Consider the following 22480-nt stretch of genomic DNA (forward strand, 5'->3'; position numbering starts at 1 on the left):
AAATATTAAATGCTGTCAAAACTAGCCGTTGGCCTGTCGGACGTCCGAACCACCTGTCGGACGTCCGAACCCTGCGTCCAAACCACCTGTCGGACGTCCGAACCCTGCGTCCGAACGTCGTCAGAGAGTAATAAAATCTTTGCAAAACTTCTCGTACGTCCAATGCGATCGATGTACGTCCGAGGCATGCGTCCGATCCTTCTGGACGTCCGACAGAGTTTCCTTCTTGATGTTCTTCATCCTTTCAGACGTCCGATAGCTTCCTTTCGGACGTCCGACATGAGTGCCCTGTTTTTGCTTCTTTTTTTGTGCCACAAGAATCTGTTCTAACAAATTGCTCACATAAAAACATTAGCCCAAATCTACATTTTGGTTTGTTAATCATCAAAACCAAGGATTGATCGACAAGGTCAACACCTCCCTTTTTTTTACACTTGTTCTTCAATTGCACCTTTAAGATGGAAGTTCCGACATGTAACTAATTTACCGTGTATAAAATAGAGGAGAGGCTAGTATAATCCATAATAGTACTCATATAAAGTGAGAACTCATATAACCTACATTTTTGGTTTTGTTTAAAAGAGTACTCATATAAAGTGAGAACTAAGATACGCGCGATGGCATTGTTCCACTAATATTCGTGAAATTTTAGAATATATACAAAATGTCACAAAAAAAGTATATAATCCATAAGTTAGATTATTTATACAATAACAATATAAGTAGCGTGCAATCAATGCTGCCCAAGTTTCCCATGAGTACCACATGTTGTTGGTTTGGGTATTTTTTGGCTTCGACGTGGTTGGTTTGGCACTACTGTATGGACTTGAGTAATATGTGTCAACAGTGTAGCATCTTGAATTTGAGTGTTTGTGCCTTCACCTCCTTCACATTGCTTAGAAGTATGGCGATGTGAGTCCTTATCGGGCGTAAACTCTGGAAAAGTCACACAAGACCTAGAATGGCCAATCGATACACCTCTCATGCATGACCTCAGTCTGAGGTGTGACAAAAGTAGATGCGCCAGCTTGGTCCTCAGTAGCCATCGAACCTCCATGGAATCCAGTTTGTATGGCGGGTTCTGGTGATCGGAGTCTACGACGTCGCCCACCGCCATGCTGACTTCCGTGGGTATTTCTAGGAGCTCGCTGAACACGACATGGATCAGGGTATAGTGGAATCTCCTGTGGTACATGTGGAGGGCGAAATGCAAGTCGGCGTGACTCTCCTACATGATGCAAAGATGTGGATGCAAAGTCCCTCAACTCTTGAAAATATCCGCTGTGTTGTTCATCACTAACTACAAGAGAGTCCTGTGCCATGAAATACATGCAAGACATGGCATCACTCTGGAGAAACAAATATAAGAATAAGGAGATACTGTAGTAAAAAATAGTTTAAAAAGTGAGCAAAGTCAAAGTGATTATTAAAAGTGGGTTGGAAATAAACTTACAAGATATTGTGCCCTAGCGCTATCACCCTGAAAGCCCTCTGGGAAAGCGGGAAATCAACTCGGATTTGAAATATAAATCACCGTCCGCTCCCGATACCACTGAACATACTCATTCGATGGAGATGTAGTATCTTCAATTACAATGCCATCTTGTACATGCACACGTCGATCAGTCCAAATATCAATATATTGTCTATGCGTGGTGCTCCAATCTTGATTCGCCCTACCACGACGATCTAGAGAATGTAGAACTGCCTGATTATCCGTCAACCTCATATCAGGCAGGGATTGATGAAACCCGAACTGCTGCATAACCCGATGAGGGAGGTGCGGCTCAACTACATCCCAGCAAATAAGATACGTTACGGACCTCCGAATGTCCCGACATGCAGTACAATATGCAGGAAGAGAAGCGAGAACGTCCTCCGAATATGGCTGCCATATGAACTGAAAAAAATATAAAATCAAAGTTGTTTTATTTTTTCTATTAAGAAATAATAAAACTTCCCAATATTGAAATTGGACAATTTCATGAAAAAGTGCTAGTCTGCTGTCAATTAAAAATTTTTGAATTTCTAAAAAAATTTCGGCAGAGTCTCCCCTATAACTGGAGGTTAACTCCCTACCAACAAACTCAATTTCCATTCACAAAATGCAATATGACAAACTTATGCTTTGGGTTGACAAGAAATTGGTAGAAAAGACTACTGGCACCTATTTCAAAAATTTTTATTGTCCGGACATATGTACAATACCTCTTCAGGGCGCAGGCCTGTCAACTGATCTCGGAATGCTGGCACAACATGCCTAACAACTCTGTGTACGTCCAAGTCATTATTCCACATATATTTAATAAAGTAGGAACCTGTTTAGAACAAATTAAAGTTGTTTCGATAACAAATGTCATTAAAACAACCGAAATAAGGGCGAAGCGCGCACATAGCTCCATATGGATTTAAATCCTGCCCCACATCCTTAGAATTATTATAAGACACGAATGGTATTGGATGTGATCGAGATTTTGCTTGAGAATATAGACCACCTGAGGTCTTGATAGTGACTAGAGATCGGGACCGAAGTGAGGACTTAGCGTTGAAATGGGATTCAATATTTGAAATGCCAATTTGAGATATTAAAATCGGTGGATTTGATCTAGTGAAAGGAAATCATTAATGGATTCAATGTGCCTAACGATTAAGGACTAGATATCGTATTTGGAATGAAGGCTAGAAGCTATGTATCTATAGATTATGGAGTTTGGAGCGATGTGACCATTAAGAACAACTACCCTTTTGTCTTACATGGATAAGAATTCGATAATTCGTAAGGAGCCGTGATCCTAATTAAGTTGGATTTAAAGTAGAGATATTAACCATTTGGGAACTCTAGGAACTAATGTGGTTAATACCGCTCTCAAATTAAGACATGGACACTCTAAAAATTTCGGTACACCCTTCGAGTTGACAGATGCACTAAAAGCATTTATGGACCCAAGGTATCGGAGTTAAACCGTATTTGGACAAATCGGTGGAGGCATTTATTGATGACATATCGATATACTCTAGTGTTTGAGAAGGTCATGAAAGACACTTGATGGTAGTTTTACGAATCTCGAGAGAACGCCAACTTTTGTTAAGTTCAATAACTGTGAGTTCGATTGGAAGAAATAGCCTTTCTAGGTTATACAGTATCTAAGGAAGGAATTATTATTGACTCAACTAAAATGAAAGATTGTATAAGAGGAAACGACCAGAAAAGCATATTGAAATTTGGAATTCTCAGAATTAGCCGAATACTTCCTTTGGTTATCAAGGACTTTTGTAAGAGTGCAAGACTTGGCAAACCATTTGAGGTTCTATATGTAAGGGAAAATCTTGAGATGAAGAATGTTAATCGGTGTACATGTGTAGGAGGTAATTTTGTGATTTACACAGATGATTCAAAGGATGGTTTAGAATGTATATTAATAAAATATGATAAGGTGATTGTATATGCCTCTAGGAAGTTAAAATATTACGAGAGGTAGTAGCCAACTCCTGATTGGGAGTAAATAACTACAATATTTGCCTTAAAGAAGTGAAGATATTGCCTATAGGAGATAGACATGAGGCCGATTAAGTTGCTCTATGACTTGGAAGTTAAAATACTTATTGAAGAAAAAAATCAAGGTTTGATTGCTAGTCGAATGAATGGAAATTGTCAAGAGTAAGTTCGAAAAATGTAAGTTGGTGATCGATCAGATAGACTTAACCATGAAGGGAATAATATTTTCTCAGGTGTGAATTTCGAGGACGAAATTCTGTTAAGGAGGGGAGGATGTGAGGACCCGAAAAAAAAATTCTTCTTTTTATCGAATATTAATGGTTTAATTAAGTATTTATCCACCTGTTTTTCCCAAATAATTTATTACGACCATTTTAAATCCATTCGTATGGAATAATGTCTTCATTATGCTTTTAAAATGTCCCGTTAACAACTTCAATTTTCGGAGGATTGTTTAAGTGGGAAATAATGAACGCGAGTGTTTCAAGGTGATATTGTATTTGAGAGTACGATTATCCTGGGGAAATTAAGAACGGACAATAGCATATTAAGAAAAGTTAATCGAGAATTAAAGGTGAATAAGTTCTAAGTGAGCATATACTACTCACGCGTGGATAGTTTTCCAAAAGACGCATGGATACAAATTTATTGGAGATTTGAGGAGTTAATACTCGACGCATGTGAGAACTCGTAAAACTCCTATTAAAACCCTAATTTGAGCTTATTTAATTATTTACTTGTTGATTTATTCCGAATATTATTTTCTAGACCTATTGAACCTAATTACGTGGAAATATAGCTTCGTTATATTTTTAAAGTGACTTGTTTCAAGAATTAATTTCCTGGAGTGCGTTTAGTAAAAATAGTGAATAGTGTTTGGAGATTTTATCCGCGTAGTAGCACAATAAGCTTGGAATATTGGAGACTTATACTATGGTCCTAAAATAGGTAATCTTATGAGTAAATACTCAAGTGATAGTTAGTAGTGCAATCGTTATAAGAATTTCTCGGAAGTTTCGCGTTATAACGTTAAATTTGATGGTACGCGTTTTCACACGCGCGACTTTATTTGAGGGACTTTAGAACCTTATTTCGGGACAATTAAGAGTGAATAATACTTACATGAATATAAATGCATTGGAGGTTCAGTGCACTAGTGAACCAAACGCACGAGAAAATCGAGCCTAAAACATGCCAAACGAGCCCTAATGAGAGTTGACTTTTGGGTGAATTTACACCACTCATTTAATCTTCTCTTGGAAGCTAAAAGAAATCTGATCACTTTCCATCTTCTCTCACCAAGACAGCCGGCCATCACCCTCCTCTCTCTCACTCTCTTGCTTCACAAATTTCTTCACTAAATCAACCCAAAACCTCAACCAATCTTCACCAAACTTGGAGATCATTTAGCAAACTACTTGGAGGTTGGATTTAGCTAACAAAAAGGCTGCAAAATCACGGTTTTTCTGGGGTAAAAGAGGGCTGAAAATTCTGCTTGAACATCAAACCAAAGTAAGTGATGATCCACTCTTGGAAACTTGAAGTTTGGAAGCTATCTTACCTTGTTAAGTTCATGCATGCCTTTGGTTAGCTTGTGTATGGTGTAAAAATGATATAGTGGGCTCTTTGAATTCCCACACTTGGGTTGTTGTTGCTGATTTGATGATTGATGGTGGTTATATTGTTGGTTTAGTGGTTAAAATGATGCATTAGTGGTGGGTAATTAGTAGAAACTTCATTGGGTGTAAGAAGCAAAAATTTCCGATTTTGCCCCTGCCATGTTCGGCCATTTTAAGGCCAATTTTTAATGATCTAATAGCTTGAATTGGATGTTTATAGGATGTATTAGATGTGTGAAAAATTTCATTGGAAAATATTGAGGTTTGGTTGAGCAAATGAATTTTTTTTTGAGAAACTAGCAAATCTGGAAAACTGTTCGCGTATGACTCTGACCAGTGGTAGTATTTCGGCTATAACTCTGTCCTCGGATGTCAAAATCATGTGCCGTTGGTGGCGTTTGAAACTAGACATTCCTGGCTTCAATTTGGTATATAATGCACGTTCTGATTCTTTGTGAGCAAGCCGAACCAAATGTTTTAAGTTCGCTGTCCTGTTGCTCTGTTCATCTGGAATGAAGTGTTCAGGCAGCAACTTGATGCCCGATTTTGAACCAGATGAGTGCCGAATTTGGAAATGATTTCTTCTGTGAAAGTTTAGCCCTATGAATGTATTTTCCAACGGCGTAAGCCATGCTCGATTCCGAGTTAAATTGACTGAATTGTGACCAAAACAAAAGGACTGCCCTGTTTTGGAAAAACCCTAATATTTGGACTGGTTTGGAACAAGATCTTGGAGTGAACTTGTTAATTGATGTTCTTGATACTAAACACTTACCAAAGGCATTATGGATGTTTCTTAGGCCTTTATTTCACAAATGAACCATGATTGGATAGTTTGCTTGATTAAACGTTTTGAAATGGGTAATGAAAGTCTAAAGGCAGATTGCCTTATAATTTTTCCTGAACTTTGGTTCACTAATTAACTATCTTTCCGAAGGTATTTTCCCCTGAAATTTGATAGAACGGTACCTTTCATATGGGAGTAAAATACTGCCAATTTTGGTACCAATCCAAGTTCGTTTCGATACCTAATTAAATTTCTAGTGTTGGAGGATCAAATCTGGAAATTCTTCTCCAGTCTTGAATTTCCCTAACTTCGGATTACCGTATCTCGGTACTCGAAACTCCGATTCTTGATCCGCTTATTTTGTTATACACCTCACTTGCAACACTACTTGAGTGACAAATTTCAGAGGCTGGTTTGCAACGTGTGAATCGTGCCGAATTTTCAAATTTGGCCAAAATCCAACTTAATTCTGCCTTGTAAACCAATCCTGCATCTTCAAGCTCATTTTTGAACACTTTCCACTTCAATTCATGGAAAAGTATCTTCTAGGAACTTATAGTACTTTCTAAGAGGTTTCCAACGGTATAAAGTTTTCCAATTCTCGACTTATGCCGAGCGAGTTACGATTTTTCAAAGATTCATAATAAAACTGAAAATTTTCCAATTTCAAAGAAATAGAGTTTTTCAAGAACTCTTTATTCTTTTGATATTCTTAAACGTTTTGCTCACGATTTTCATGATAAAAACTAAAATAATATTGTACATAATAAAAGGCAAGTTGAACCTCGATTTACGTGTAATTGAGGTTCCTTTTGCGAAATAATCCTTAGATTGTACTAGTGTACAATCTTCTTGATAAGTGGGTTAATTGTGTGATTATCCACTATTAATTGCCAGACGCACAAGGAGACCTTCAAGAGGATCTCACAGTGGACATTTGAACTCCCAGGAAACAATTCTTATTGAATTGCTCGGTGAGTGTCAAGTGTGTGAATTCTTGATACTTGCTTAATTGTGGTAATTGTTGGGAATTTTAAAAAAATAAGGGCGGGTGCGTACTTTATCACACTCGTTCTAATTTCAAAGGAATGATTGAAATGTATTGAATGAATGACTGAAATGCAATGGTATGTTATGAATACATACGTCGATGGAGTGAACCTCCTCGACTTTTAAATGAATGGGGGATGCCCAAACTCATAGGCCGTCCTTGGACTCAAGCCGGCAATGGGCTTGGTCGGGAACTTGGGCGAGCCATGAGATTTATAAGCTCGACCTAATGAGAGGTCTTGCTTGGCATACTCGTGGAGTATCGCCCTATAAATGACTTGTGGGCCCTTGAGGTGTACGGTGGACGGAGGGAAGTAAGTGGTGATCTACGGAAATGGAAATACCGACCCGGTTGACAGGAGGGTCAACGCGGGAAGGTATACGAATGACATCGGCAGAGCGAGTGGAACTTAGCTCCTGAGAGCTACTATATCCTTGAATTGTTTCTGATTACATTTCCTGCTTGAATGGTTGATTATTGAAATATCACGGTTTTTGCAATAAATTTGGGATTGCTATTTGAACAATGTGCTTGCATGTGTGTTCTTGGCCTCATGAGCGTTTAACTCACCCTATAGATTTGTTTTCCTTAACAGGATTGGACTTGGGGAAATGTTGGAGAAACCCCTCTTAGCGTACTCTTGTTTTAGGGTTTCCGTTGCACTTTGGGGCTAGACTTGTGATTGATGTATATTTTGAATATTGATGTATTTCGAGATTCCGATGTAATGATTGGGCAGATGTTGAATATTGATAAGCTTGAATGCTTACGCACTGATTGTATTTATGATATTTAATCGTAACGTCTAGTATTGTATTAAGCTTGGATGGAAATTGCTTGAGTCCTGGCGAGAGTTGAGTAGGCATCCCGCGGATACCCTTTGGTTCGCCTTAGGGAGAAGTGGGGGCGTCACACATCAAATCTTTGCGAAACTTCTCGTACGTCCGATGCGATCGATGTGCGTCCGAGGCGTGCGTCCGATCCTTCCGGACGTCCGATGCTTCCTCACGAGCGTCCGACAGAGTTTCCTTCTTGATGTTCTTCATCCTTTCAGACGTCCGATAGCTTCCTTTCGGACATCCGACATGAGTGCCCTGTTTTTGCTTCTTCTTTTGTGCCACGAGAATCTGTTCTAACAAATTGCTCACATAAAAACATTAGCCCAAATCTACATTTTGGTTTGTTAATCATCAAAACCAAGGATTGATCGACAAGGTCAACAATCTCCCCCTTTTTGATGATGACAAACAAAATGAAGATTTCTTTTATCAAATAAGTTCAAATAAAGCTCTCCCTTAGAAAGTGCCAACATACAAAGAAATTTCAATAAATCCTACTCCCCCTTTTGGCATCAATCAAAAAAAAAAAAACAAACTCCCCCTTTATTTTTCAAATCAAGACCATATTGAATATCAAAATTTTCAAATGTACTTACAACCATTTAGCACTTCTTGGATCAAATCTTCATGATGTACCTAAATATGAGAAATTTCATTTGGTACCCTTTTTTTTATAGGGTTCTTGGGAGTTAATACGACATGATCTAGCAATCCACATGGATTTCATGCCTTTTCTCATATTTTTCTTTACATAGCAATGATTTTGCATATGTCCAAATTTGCAACAAAACTGACACATGATAGAAGTATTTTGCACATAGGTGGATTTAATGCAACTAATTTTCTTACTTCTTATCATAGCAAACTTATTTGTGCCTTGAAAAGATTTGCTTTCTTTTGTTTGAGAAAACTTTTGTTTTTCATTTTGGAGAAACTCGTTCAAGTCATTAATTCTTTTCTTTAGCACATTTTGTTCCTCCAACATTTTTTCATAAAATTTTGTTTTCTCTTCCAACTTCCTTTTCAAATTATTTTTGCAATCAAAAACACTTTTTTGATTTTTTAAATCATCATTTTCCATTCTCAAACATTTGTTTTCTTGAAAAAGTTTGGAGTTTTCTTCCAACAAATCATTTATTTTTGTTTTCAAATCTTTATTTTTAGCATAAGATTTTCTCAAACTTTTATGCATTTTAATCATAAGAATTTTCACATCATCATCTTCATTATCTTTATCACAAGAAGAGCGATAAGAATTTACCTCATCTTCTCCAAAGGCCATTAGTGCCATTTGTGCCAACTCTTCTTTTTCTCTTTTTGAATTGCATTCATCCGATGTAATTTTGCAATCTCCTCTTGAACTTCTCTTGTTGAAGATCTTCTTGAAACTTTTGATGTGAGGAGTTATATCATTGTCCGCTTCCATGTTTTCATTACCCATGAAGGATGGGTTATCCCCCACTTGAGATGCTTTAAAAGCTATGCCTCTCTTATACATTCTTGCATTTTCTTCCTCTTGCACTTTGAATTTAAGCTTTAATTTATAAGAGGTTAGGGAATTCACAAGAGATTCAATGGACATAGAATTTAAATCCTTTGCCTCTTCTATAGCATTTATTTTATTTTCCCATTCTTTTGGCAAGTCATTCAAAATCTTTCTATTTTTCTCACCCAAAGAATATTCTTTTCCAAGCAATTTAAGATTTTCAATAATGTCACAAAATCTACTACACATCTTATCAACATTTTCAAGAGGATGCATTTTGAAAAATTCATATTGAGAAACAAGCAAAGATTTCTTTTGTTCTTTAATATCTTGGTTACTTTCATGAAATACACACAATTTATTCCAAATATCTTTAGCTGATTTACAACCTTTAATCCTACTAAATTCATTTACATCTAATGCATTGTACAATATACACATGGCCTTGGCATTCAAAGAAAGGTATCTCTTGTCTTTTTCATTCAATTCTTGTCTAGTCTTTAATCTACTCAAATTGGTGGTAGAGTCAACTATTCTAGCTTCATAAGGACCATCTTCTACCACATACCATAATTCAATATAAATGGATTGTAAGAAAATCATCATTCTTTGTTTCCACATGCTAAAATGAGAACCGTTAAACATAGGTGGTCTATCAATAGATTGCCCTTCTAAAAAAGAAACTTTTATGGTTGCCATGATCTTTACTCTAAGCGGTTAAGCTTGATCAAAAGAGACCAAGCTCTGATACCAATTGTAAGGCCTGGTGCAACCCAATGAGTACAAACAATTTCACAATGATGCACAAAGATATATCAAATTTAAGCACAATAAAGAAAACTTAATTAAAGAGAAAAGATAAGAAATGCAAACCAAATATCAATCCAATAGTCTCTTCAATAGATGGCGATGCTAACCAAGATGTACAAGTGAAGGCTCACTCCTTCCTCACCCCAAACACACTTTGGTTGAGCCAAGGAGTTTTACAACCATTCTAGTTAACCCTCAACAACCTACACTTGAAAGATCACTCATCCAATTAAGAACTATTTTATACAAATGAGGCAACCTTCACCAAGGTTTTACCACTTCAAGTGATAGGTTCACCTTCACTAAGGTTTTACTTCTCCTAGAGAGTAACCTTCACTTGAGCAACCTCACAACCCAACTTCCCCAACCCCTTATACAACCAACAAAGAATCTTTCTACTCAAAAATCTCAGTTGTAAGCTTGTATTTTGTGTTGGCAAAAGTCCCTTGTCTTCTTGTGCTTTGGGGTGTTTATAGAAGGTGAGAAATGGCTCTAAAAGGCTCTCCAACGGTCAAATATTAAATGCTGTCAAAACTAGCCGTTGGCCTGTCGGACGTCCGAACCACCTGTCGGACGTCCGAACCCTGCGTCCAAACCACCTGTCGGACGTCCGAACCCTGCGTCCGAACGTCGTCAGAGAGTAATCAAATCTTTGCAAAACTTCTCGTACGTCCAATGCGATCGATGTGCGTCCGAGGCATGCGTCCGATCCTTCTGGACGTCCGACAGAGTTTCCTTCTTGATGTTCTTCATCCTTTCAGACGTCCGATAGCTTCCTTTCGGACGTCCGACATGAGTGCCCTGTTTTTGCTTCTTTTTTTGTGCCACAAGAATCTGTTCTAACAAATTGCTCACATAAAAACATTAGCCCAAATCTACATTTTGGTTTGTTAATCATCAAAACCAAGGATTGATCGACAAGGTCAACACCTCCCTTTTTTTTACACTTGTTCTTCAATTGCACCTTTAAGATGGAAGTTCCGACATGTAACTAATTTACCGTGTATAAAATAGAGGAGAGGCTAGTATAATCCATAATAGTACTCATATAAAGTGAGAACTCATATAACCTACATTTTTGGTTTTGTTTAAAAGAGTACTCATATAAAGTGAGAACTAAGATACGCGCGATGGCATTGTTCCACTCATATTCGTGAAATTTTAGAATATATACAAAATGTCACAAAAAAAGTATATAATCCATAAGTTAGATTATTTATACAATAACAATATAAGTAGCGTGCAATCAATGCTGCCCAAGTTTCCCATGAGTACCACATGTTGTTGGTTTGGGTATTTTTTGGCTTCGACGTGGTTGGTTTGGCACTACTGTATGGACTTGAGTAATATGTGTCAACAGTGTAGCATCTTGAATTTGAGTGTTTGTGCCTTCACCTCCTTCACATTGCTTAGAAGTATGGCGATGTGAGTCCTTATCGGGCGTAAACTCTGGAAAAGTCACACAAGACCTAGAATGGCCAATCGATACACCTCTCATGCATGACCTCAGTCTGAGGTGTGACAAAAGTAGATGCGCCAGCTTGGTCCTCAGTAGCCATCGAACCTCCATGGAATCCAGTTTGTATGGCGGGTTCTGGTGATCGGAGTCTACGACGTCGCCCACCGCCATGCTGACTTCCGTGGGTATTTCTAGGAGCTCGCTGAACACGACATGGATCAGGGTATAGTGGAATCTCCTGTGGTACATGTGGAGGGCGAAATGCAAGTCGGCGTGACTCTCCTACATGATGCAAAGATGTGGATGCAAAGTCCCTCAACTCTTGAAAATATCCGCTGTGTTGTTCATCACTAACTACAAGAGAGTCCTGTGCCATGAAATACATGCAAGACATGGCATCACTCTGGAGAAACAAATATAAGAATAAGGAGATACTGTAGTAAAAAATAGTTTAAAAAGTGAGCAAAGTCAAAGTGATTAATAAAAGTGGGTTGGAAATAAACTTACAAGATATTGTGCCCTAGCGCTATCACCCTGAAAGCCCTCTGGGAAAGCGGGAAATCAACTCGGATTTGAAATATAAATCACCGTCCGCTCCCGATACCACTGAACATACTCATTCGATGGAGATGTAGTATCTTCAATTACAATGCCATCTTGTACATGCACACGTCGATCAGTCCAAATATCAATATATTGTCTATGCGTGGTGCTCCAATCTTGATTCGCCCTACCACGACGATCTAGAGAATGTAGAACTGCCTGATTATCCGTCAACCTCATATCAGGCAGGGATTGATGAAACCCGAACTGCTGCATAACCCGATGAGGGAGGTGCGGCTCAACTACATCCCAGCAAATAAGATACGTTACGGACCTCCGAATGTCCCGACATGCAGTACAATATGCAGGAAGAGAAGCGAGAACGTCCTCCGAATATGGCTGCCATATGAACTGAAAAAAATATAAAATCCAATAGTCTCTTCAATAGATGGCGATGCTAACCAAGATGTACAAGTGAAGGCTCACTCCTTCCTCACCCCAAACACACTTTGGTTGAGCCAAGGAGTTTTACAACCATTCTAGTTAACCCTCAACAACCTACACTTGAAAGATCACTCACCCAATTAAGAACTATTTTATACAAATGAGGCAACCTTCACCAAGGTTTTACCACTTCAAGTGATAGGTTCACCTTCACTAAGGTTTTACTTCTCCTAGAGAGTAACCTTCACTTGAGCAACCTCACAACCCAACTTCCCCAACCCCTTATACAACCAACAAAGAATCTTTCTACTCAAAAATCTCAGTTGTAAGCTTGTATTTTGTGTTGGCAAAAGTCCCTTGTCTTCTTGTGCTTTGGGGTGTTTATAGAAGGTGAGAAATGGCTCTAAAAGGCTCTCCAACGGTCAAATATTAAATGCTGTCAAAACTAGCCGTTGGCCTGTCGGACGTCCGAACCACCTGTCGGACGTCCGAACCCTGCGTCCAAACCACCTGTCGGACGTCCGAACCCTGCGTCCGAACGTCGTCAGAGAGTAATAAAATCTTTGCAAAACTTCTCGTACGTCCAATGCGATCGATGTACGTCCGAGGCATGCGTCCGATCCTTCTGGACGTCCGACAGAGTTTCCTTCTTGATGTTCTTCATCCTTTCAGACGTCCGATAGCTTCCTTTCGGACGTCCGACATGAGTGCCCTGTTTTTGCTTCTTTTTTTGTGCCACAAGAATCTGTTCTAACAAATTGCTCACATAAAAACATTAGCCCAAATCTACATTTTGGTTTGTTAATCATCAAAACCAAGGATTGATCGACAAGGTCAACACCTCCCTTTTTTTTACACTTGTTCTTCAATTGCACCTTTAAGATGGAAGTTCCGACATGTAACTAATTTACCGTGTATAAAATAGAGGAGAGGCTAGTATAATCCATAATAGTACTCATATAAAGTGAGAACTCATATAACCTACATTTTTGGTTTTGTTTAAAAGAGTACTCATATAAAGTGAGAACTAAGATACGCGCGATGGCATTGTTCCACTAATATTCGTGAAATTTTAGAATATATACAAAATGTCACAAAAAAAGTATATAATCCATAAGTTAGATTATTTATACAATAACAATATAAGTAGCGTGCAATCAATGCTGCCCAAGTTTCCCATGAGTACCACATGTTGTTGGTTTGGGTATTTTTTGGCTTCGACGTGGTTGGTTTGGCACTACTGTATGGACTTGAGTAATATGTGTCAACAGTGTAGCATCTTGAATTTGAGTGTTTGTGCCTTCACCTCCTTCACATTGCTTAGAAGTATGGCGATGTGAGTCCTTATCGGGCGTAAACTCTGGAAAAGTCACACAAGACCTAGAATGGCCAATCGATACACCTCTCATGCATGACCTCAGTCTGAGGTGTGACAAAAGTAGATGCGCCAGCTTGGTCCTCAGTAGCCATCGAACCTCCATGGAATCCAGTTTGTATGGCGGGTTCTGGTGATCGGAGTCTACGACGTCGCCCACCGCCATGCTGACTTCCGTGGGTATTTCTAGGAGCTCGCTGAACACGACATGGATCAGGGTATAGTGGAATCTCCTGTGGTACATGTGGAGGGCGAAATGCAAGTCGGCGTGACTCTCCTACATGATGCAAAGATGTGGATGCAAAGTCCCTCAACTCTTGAAAATATCCGCTGTGTTGTTCATCACTAACTACAAGAGAGTCCTGTGCCATGAAATACATGCAAGACATGGCATCACTCTGGAGAAACAAATATAAGAATAAGGAGATACTGTAGTAAAAAATAGTTTAAAAAGTGAGCAAAGTCAAAGTGATTATTAAAAGTGGGTTGGAAATAAACTTACAAGATATTGTGCCCTAGCGCTATCACCCTGAAAGCCCTCTGGGAAAGCGGGAAATCAACTCGGATTTGAAATATAAATCACCGTCCGCTCCCGATACCACTGAACATACTCATTCGATGGAGATGTAGTATCTTCAATTACAATGCCATCTTGTACATGCACACGTCGATCAGTCCAAATATCAATATATTGTCTATGCGTGGTGCTCCAATCTTGATTCGCCCTACCACGACGATCTAGAGAATGTAGAACTGCCTGATTATCCGTCAACCTCATATCAGGCAGGGATTGATGAAACCCGAACTGCTGCATAACCCGATGAGGGAGGTGCGGCTCAACTACATCCCAGCAAATAAGATACGTTACGGACCTCCGAATGTCCCGACATGCAGTACAATATGCAGGAAGAGAAGCGAGAACGTCCTCCGAATATGGCTGCCATATGAACTGAAAAAAATATAAAATCAAAGTTGTTTTATTTTTTCTATTAAGAAATAATAAAACTTCCCAATATTGAAATTGGACAATTTCATGAAAAAGTGCTAGTCTGCTGTCAATTAAAAATTTTTGAATTTCTAAAAAAATTTCGGCAGAGTCTCCCCTATAACTGGAGGTTAACTCCCTACCAACAAACTCAATTTCCATTCACAAAATGCAATATGACAAACTTATGCTTTGGGTTGACAAGAAATTGGTAGAAAAGACTACTGGCACCTATTTCAAAAATTTTTATTGTCCGGACATATGTACAATACCTCTTCAGGGCGCAGGCCTGTCAACTGATCTCGGAATGCTGGCACAACATGCCTAACAACTCTGTGTACGTCCAAGTCATTATTCCACATATATTTAATAAAGTAGGAACCTGTTTAGAACAAATTAAAGTTGTTTCGATAACAAATGTCATTAAAACAACCGAAATAAGGGCGAAGCGCGCACATAGCTCCATATGGACCAGGGTAATGCTCCAATGGCGCGATTCGATCCGGACGCATGGTTGGTATATGTTCCCAAATCCAGAGCTGTTAGAAAATTAGTATCAATGTTAAAATTGTAAAAATGATAAAATGCAAAAAATCCAAGATGTCAGTCCCTATTGGGTGCAATGTACTTGTAGCAAACCTAATGGACCGGCAATAGCCGATTTGGCAGGATTCGTGGCATCACAAAGTGACCGATAGAGAGTCGCCAAACACGCACTACTCCAATTATATTGTCCAACAGTTTCCAAGTCCCGCAGTAATGGAAGATACAACAAAGGGACTTTGTTGCCGGACTTATCGGATAATAAATGTCCACCTAATATCAGTAAGAGGTAGATGCACACACGCTGCCTACATTCGGCATCTGAAGCATCGGGTGGCAACTGTGTATCCAAGGCTCTTGCTAAACATCCCAACATTAGCCTCTGTCCATCCGATATAATGTCGTGCACATATGGCCCTGGATGTAGGCCTGCAGGGATAGGATTGTCGGCCATAATTCCAAACAAATATCTGCATCGATTAAATTTCATGAGTTATGCATAAGTAAAACTCAAAAAGTTTGTGTATATAATTTTGACCTATAAATCGCGGTTACGACTTTTTTTTTAGCAAATTTTGACCATATATGTAGTTTATAAATCGACTAAAACTCCATGCCTATCAGTTATTTTTTTTTAGAAACATTTGGTATCCCTGTATGTATTCATATACTGCAACAATCTATTTGTAGTCATATTTTAAAAGTCCATCAAAAAAATTTGGTAGAGTCTCCCCTATAAAGCGGCTATAACTCCCTGTCAATCAAACATAAAAAATACCATATCCTACATATGCAAGAGCATTAACACATATAACACACCATCCGAGCATTCCTTTAACAGATATGTCAACAAATCAATGGATAGGGGATTTAGCGATAAAAGAATAAAACTGATGGGCTGCACGTTTAAACTGGTTATTTCAATACTTATCATAGTACAGAACGAAGCATGCATTTGACAAATAAACAATGAAAGTGACTAATATAATTGTTTAAAATAAATCCAGAATCGAACACAAATGAACTAGAATGAACCACACGACAAAAAAAAATGCACAGACATGAGTTTCAAATTTCTAGGGACTCGATCAAATCAAGACCTATAATTCGGACAATTTCTCCTATTGTGGTCCGTCTGATGACAATTTCGACATCTTCTTGGTTCGTCTGGATCCATTTCATCCATCTCATTCCAAATTCTGCTAGCTTGAACCCGTCCTGCCCGACGTGCAACAAATTTGCTCCTGTCTGCCTGCAGCTCCCACCCAGGATGGAGCCAAGTATCTTGATGCGGCAGTGAGTTAAACTTCCTTGAATACTGCACGGCCTACCTTGTTTTGGTAAACCATTGATCCACAAACAATCCTGGATTGTCACCTCTATTCCTGCATACCGCTAAAGCATGTGAACAAGGAAGCCGATAATTCTATCACTTTCCACAAGAGCATGTCTTATCAAAAAACCTGATGGTTTGTGTATTGCCTCCTTTACCATCCACACGCCGCCCTGTGATAACCTTGTATATGCCCGATGGGCCATCGAACTCAATAACTCTGTGGGCGCCTGCCTTCAGCTCAGCATTCTTAAAACGCCGCCATATCTTTAGGGGAAAAGGATTGCGACAATGTGAAGCATCTTCCCTTCTTATCTTAAATAACGCAACTGTTCGATGAAATGTCATGTCAATGCATGCACGAATTGGCAAACGGCGTGTCCCGCGCAAGACATTATTATAGCTTTCGGATATGTTGGTAGTTAGAATACCCCAACGACGGCCATCGTCGTGTGTTAGGCACCACTTTTCTGGACTAATGGCTGACAGATAATTCCTAGTATCTGGAAACATGCTTCGTAGTTCTCTTCTGAACATCCGCCACTTGCGTAATTGTCTTGCCCTTCCCATTGCCCAATACATCATTTTAAGGTGTAAACCTTTGAAGTGTGTCATCAAATTGCTCCTAACATGTCACAGGAAAAATCTATGGTAGGCTAAAGGTTTCTCCCAATAGTCAAAGTGTGTCATGGTATAGATTATACCATTGTGGCGATCGGAAATAACACAGATAGGATGTCGATCAAGTGCCACATTATATCTTAATTGTTCCATGAATCACGACCAACTGGAAATCGTCTTCTCATCCACTATGGCATATGCAATTGGCAGAATCTTGTTGTTCGCATCTTGAGTGACTGCAACAAGGAGTTTGCCCTTGTATTCGCCACTCAAATGAGTGCCATCAATGCATATAACCGGCCTGCACATGTGGAATGCTTCAATAGCCTGTCCAAAGGCCCAGAATACATACATAAAAGTCTTAACTCGATCCGAACTATCCGAATGATGTGACCACTCAACCACGGTGCCTGGATTGGATTGCACCAGGGCATCGAGATATTGTGGTAGTTCGGCAAAATTCGCCTCCCAAGATCCAAACACAAGCTCAATTGCTTTACGTCTAGCATACCAGGCTTTTTTGTAACATACATTAACCTTTAAGTTTTCTTTAACGAAACTTAGTATGTTCTTGACCTTTAATCCAAGGTCATCTTCAATGGTACGGAGGATGTGCCTTGAAATAACGGAAGCCGTCAGGCTTGTATTATTATTTCTAATCATGTCGCCCAAACAGTTATGGTCATTGACCCATTTTATAATTTGCCACATTCCATGAGTCTTTTTCTTTACGACTCTAACACACCAGTCGCATGGGGGATACGATGGCGCGGTTGAAGTGGAAGGAGTTCTTTCTGTTTATCTCAATTCATATCTTTTGATGATTACAAAACATTTGGATGTTACTAATACTTTTTGTAGAGATTCTTTTCAGAAATGACACCAAACAGGAAAAGAAGATCAAAGAGGATGAAGAGTGCTGAGGATGATGTCGGACGCACAAAAGGAGGTTATCGGACGTCCGACATCCTTTGACTATCTTCGGACGTGTGAAGAACTCAGACTCGGACGTCCGAAGAAGACAAGCCAGGGCTTCTATGATTACTGATCATGATCGGACGCTCAACACCTGAGTATCGGACGTCCGACAACCATTGCTGCTCTTCGGACGCAACACTCTGGACGCATCGGCAGTCCGAAGGAATTAAAGAAGAAGTTCCAAGTGTGCATCCAACCCTCGGATGCATGATGATAAGGGATCGGACGTCCTAAGAGATTCAAGAAAACTTCCAAAACTCATTGATCTCGTTCGGACGCATAAAAACTAAACATCGGACGTCCGACAGCACCAACGGCTAGTTGACTCTTCAGTTGCCTTCTGCCCGTTGACAGCATTAATTGAAGAATTTTCTGGTCTCCTATAAAAAGAACAAAGTCAACCACCTCAGAAGAACTTTGCACATCAAGTCTACATCAGATCGTGAGTGATTCTAGTGTTAGAATACTCAAAAGGAACATTTGTACTTTTAACTTGTGTAATCTTCTTGTAGTTTTTTAAGTATGACACAGCTTCTTCAATAGTGTAGCTTAGTGAGGGTTCTTCGTGTGTTTGTAAAACTTTCTTGCTTGACCAAGTGTGGTTTGGGGCAAGAAGGAAGTGATCCCTCCCTTATACACAAGATATTGGTTGTAAGACTGTTCAACTTGAAGTAACTTGGTATATAAAAGTGTAATTCAAACCTCAGTTGTGTTTGAAGCCTGGTTTGTTTCTCTACTTTCATTTACTGCTTTTCTACATAAACTGTTCTCCTCTTCATCTCACGAATACCTGTGCTCTCTTGTTATCTGGTCCATTGGGTGGTCTTTGAGAAAAGAAAGGTAGACTTTTAAAAAAAGTGGCCTATATCTTAGCTATTTTTTGAAAACGTAATTCACCCCCCTCTTAGGTTGTCTTCGATCCTTACAATTGGTATCAGAGTTTGGTCTAGCGACTTGGAGTAAAAATGACAACCAATCATGCCATGTTTGTTGAGGGACAATCGGTCACTAGGCCTCCCATGTTTACTGGTTCTAATTATGTTAGTTGGAAAGAAAGAATGATTATCTTCTTGCAATCCATTGATATTGAACTATGATTTATTGTGAATGAAGGACCGCATGATGCTAACTTTCTTGATGCAGAAACAGGTTTGTTACGACCAAAAACAAGAGTTGAGATGAATGCTCAAGATAGAACCAATCTCACATTGAATGCCAAAACCATTAATGTTCTTTATAGTGTCTTAGACTCAAATGAGTCAATTAGAGTAAAAAGATGTAAATCTGCCAAAGAAATATGGGATAAGCTAAGAGAAATTCATGAGGGTAGTGACAACGTGAGAGAACAAAAAAAGTCCATTCTGATCACTAAGTATGAATCTTTTAAGATGGAGTCTCATGAAAACATCGACAAAATGTATTGTAGATTCAATGATCTGATCAAGGATTTAGAGGTGCTTGAGAAGGAGTACTCTCTAGGTGAAAAGAACAGGAAAATTCTGAATGCTCTATCAAAGGATTGGGAAAGTAAAGTGACTGCCATAGAGGAAGCCAAGGATCTAAACTCTTTATCTATTGAATCTCTGATTAACTCTCTAACTTCTTATGAACTGAAACTTAAATCTAAGATGCAGGATGAAGAAGACACAAAAGGAAGAAAGAGTATTGCTCTGAAAGCTTCACAAGATGAAGATGAAACAGCCTCACAGGATGAAAATGATTTGGAAGGTGATGACAGTGATATTGCACTCATCACAAGAGGCTTCAAAAGATTTCTCAACAAGAGAAGATTTAGGAAAGGCGGATCCAGCAATTCCTTCCCAAATCAGTCTAATGACTTCAGAAACAGAGGGAAACTGGAGTTCAACAAGAAGCTAACTGATAAATGTTTTGAATGTGGCCAACCAGAACACTATGCAAATGAGTGTCCAATGAAGAAAAAGAAGGAAAACAAGGTTGAATGAAAACCAAAGTTCAACAATTTTCTGATTACCTAGAATGATTGCAACTCAGAAGGCGAAATTGAAGAAGAAGAGGAATCTGCTCAAGTGGCTTTCATGGCCATTGGAGATGAAGAGGTAACACAATGCAACTCTCAAACCGATAGTGATAGTGAATCTGATGATGATGTTAACTCTTTTCTAGAAAAAATGCATAACAGCTTGAAAGAATCCTATGTTAAAAACAAGAAACTAAAGCAAAAAATTAGCTTTCTAATACAAGACAATGCAAATCTTTTTCGACAAAACAAGTGTCTTAAGCATGAAAATGATAACCTGAAAAGGACTGAAACTGATATGCTTGCTGAACTTTACAAAAAGAAAAATTTCTGTGACACACTCAGAAGTGAGCAATGTAGCTTAAGAAAAAGGATGGATGATTTATGTCAATTGTTACACCATTTGAAACAGAACCATCTTCAAAAGAATGACACTGTACCTTATGTTAATACTCATCAAATAAGACTGAATCAAAATGCAAATGAGTTTGCTATTCACAGGAGAAGGCAAGTCAGATTCATTAAACCTGTTCATTTGATTGATCCAATGTCAGTATGCAATTTTTGTTGTCAATTTGGTCACATAAATAGTAACTGTTATGTTAAGAAAAATATGAGGAATGGCATGAGATGCATGTGGGTAGTTAGACATAAGACTAACTCTCAAGAACCCAACATATAAAGGGTACCAAGTATTATCTTGTGGGTTTGTGTGTAGGTGAATCAGGATAACATTGCTAAAGAATCAAAATGGTTCATTGATAGTAGATGTTCAAGACATATGACTGGTGATGCATTACAATTCATTAAACTCAAGCAAAAAGCAAGTGGAAAGATAACGTTTGGAGATGATAATAAAGCCAAAACTGTTGGTATTGGTGATGTTGGTAAGAATGGTCAAACCTTTATCCACAATGTTCTTCTCGTTGACAATCTGAGCTACAATTTATTAAGTGTTAGCCAATTGTGTGATAGGAATCTGTTTGTATTGTTCAAAAAGCTTGAATGTCTAATATTTGACTCAAAGTTCAACATTGTTTTCAAAGAAAAAAGAGTTAATGATGTTGTGAGAGCCCGTAAAACCCTAATTATTTTCCTAGGGTTTATTCCCCTTTAATTGCATAATTTTGCATTTTCTGGCTTAGAAATATTTTCTGAGAGGATTTTATGAGCAATTATAGTTTTAAGATGATTTTTCTAGCATTGGCGAGTTTTTAGAAAATTAAGGATAAATAATGGACGTGGGACCCACTAGTGCGAAAAGTTCGGAAAAATTCGGCCAATAAGGTTAAGTTTCGGATACTGTTTAAAATTTATCGGGTGTTAAGAGATAAGTAGTGTGTGTGAAGTGATTGATGTGAGAGAGAAAAGAAATGATAAGATTGCATTTAATGTAGTGCCACTTGTCACCATGTCATTAGTCTTACTTTAAGAGTTACTATTCACCTTTTGACATTTTTTGACTTTTGACCCAAATAAGTAAATATCTTCAAAAAAATTCACCAAAAATTCTCTCATTTTCTTCCTCCATGGCCGGCCCTCCCTAAGCAAGAAGAAAGACAAAACTCTTCAATATTCTAGCCAACTCCAAGCTCAAATCAACTAAACCACTTGCTTAACTTAGTTTTTACTCCATAAATTTCTTCCTTCTAGTGCTAGCAAGTTGTTTGGTGAACTTTGTTTGAAGAGCAAAGGTGTCCTACATCCCTCTCTCTCTTGATCTCTTGGTAAGTGTTGCTTGAACACCCAACTACCTTCAATAATGGTTACATGATGCTTAGAAGTGGCTTAAGTGGTTGAAAATGTGGTTTATCTCTTGGTTTGGCTTGTTATGGTGAAGTTTTTATTTTATTGGGAATTTTTCTGGTTTAATATGATCTTGATGTTGGGGGCTTGTATGATGAATTGTAATGGTTGGAAATGGCTCTAGTGGATGTCAAATGTGGTTAAATGCAACTAATTTTGGATTTGGATGGAAAATTGGAAAGTTAGGGTTCTTGAAGCCCCAATTCTGTCCGGTTTTAGATCACTGTGTTAGAGGCCGAATTTGACTTTGATCAAAACATGAAAGTTGTAGGTATTGATGAGGTTGATGTGCCTGTAAAATTTCAG

General features: G+C 38.6%; 1 protein-coding gene across 1 annotated transcript; it reads right to left on the bottom strand.

Annotated features, from left to right (window-relative positions):
- Positions 1–17547: 17547 nt before the first annotated feature.
- Positions 17548–18054, bottom strand: LOC113735765 (uncharacterized). The gene has a single exon (XM_027262754.2). It carries the CDS (start codon positions 18052–18054, stop codon positions 17548–17550), a length of 507 nt encoding a protein of 168 aa, XP_027118555.2.
- Between the last annotated feature and the right edge of the window lie 4426 nt (positions 18055–22480).

Source organism: Coffea arabica, chromosome 3c, assembly GCF_036785885.1.
Source record: "Coffea arabica cultivar ET-39 chromosome 3c, Coffea Arabica ET-39 HiFi, whole genome shotgun sequence".
Lineage (NCBI taxonomy): Eukaryota > Viridiplantae > Streptophyta > Magnoliopsida > Gentianales > Rubiaceae > Coffea > Coffea arabica.